General features: G+C 46.8%; 1 protein-coding gene across 1 annotated transcript; it reads right to left on the reverse strand.

Annotated features, from left to right (window-relative positions):
* Window positions 1-85: 85 nt before the first annotated feature.
* On the reverse strand, window positions 86-925 carry TREMEDRAFT_65789 (uncharacterized protein; the record flags this gene model as incomplete). The annotated part of the gene is made up of 1 exon (XM_007007873.1): window positions 86-925. One exon carries the CDS (start codon window positions 923-925, stop codon window positions 86-88), a length of 840 nt encoding a protein of 279 aa, XP_007007935.1.
* Between the last annotated feature and the right edge of the window lie 53 nt (window positions 926-978).

Below are 978 nucleotides of genomic sequence, written 5' to 3' on the forward strand. Positions count from 1 at the left end.
GAGTTACGTGTAGAGTAAAGAGGTTAAGGCGTGATGGGGTTTTGATGGCCAAAGGAGGGTCATTGTTGGTGGAGTAATCGAGGTGTCACGACGTAGTTCGTGACATATAGCCCCAGAAGAGATCATCTGGTAGACGGACTGAAATGTTGGTAGCAAATGCTGCGTTACGATCATATTTGTGTTTTATTGTGTAGAAACCAGCTGCTCTCAAATCATTGATACTGGTGTCCATGTGCACAACGTACTTATCATGAAAGTTCAAACGGTGAGGCCATATCCACTTTGCATAACTTGGACCAGATTGCACAGTGTCCACTGAATAGGTTTCACCAGGAACGGCGCAATAAGGGCTTGACTGAATGATGGCACCTCCATGACCGCTTTGAAGTTCCTCGTGCACCTTGTACATGTCTGTCAAAGCGCAGACAAAAGTTTTTTTTCTGTTATCCCAGTGTCTATGCGAGCGTTGTGTTCCCCATACCCAACCCACAGTGCTACCTACCACTATGACAGTAAGTGTTCCCAGCAGGCAGGTGTACACCTGGCAGTCAGGGTTCCACACCTTCCTTCTCAACCGTCGTGCACGGCTAACCGGTACATCAGGAGAGCCTGGTGTATCCGTGGGAGACGTTATCTCATCAACAGGTATATTCACCCTGCTAGACATCACCTCTGAGACAGGTGTCATCTCCATGGCTGATGTTGTCACTGTAATGGTTGGGTTACCACTCTCTGAATTGAATGTAGGCTTTTTGACAGAGGGGAAGAGCGATCGAGTCCAATCAACAAACCAATTGTGTTGAAGTTTCTGTGAGGGTTGCAACAAACCTTCTGTATCATCAGCATGGAAATCAGGGTGAGTGCTGGTACTGGCTATGGATGCAGCCTCATTGTCTGTGATTTTCCAATCAACTTCTGGGTTCATCCTGTGTCAGCCTCAGAATGATGTAACTGGTTGAATAAAAGTCGAAACCGCTA

The sequence above is a fragment of the Tremella mesenterica genome (assembly GCF_000271645.1).
Source record: "Tremella mesenterica DSM 1558 unplaced genomic scaffold TREMEscaffold_16, whole genome shotgun sequence".
NCBI lineage: Eukaryota > Fungi > Basidiomycota > Tremellomycetes > Tremellales > Tremellaceae > Tremella > Tremella mesenterica.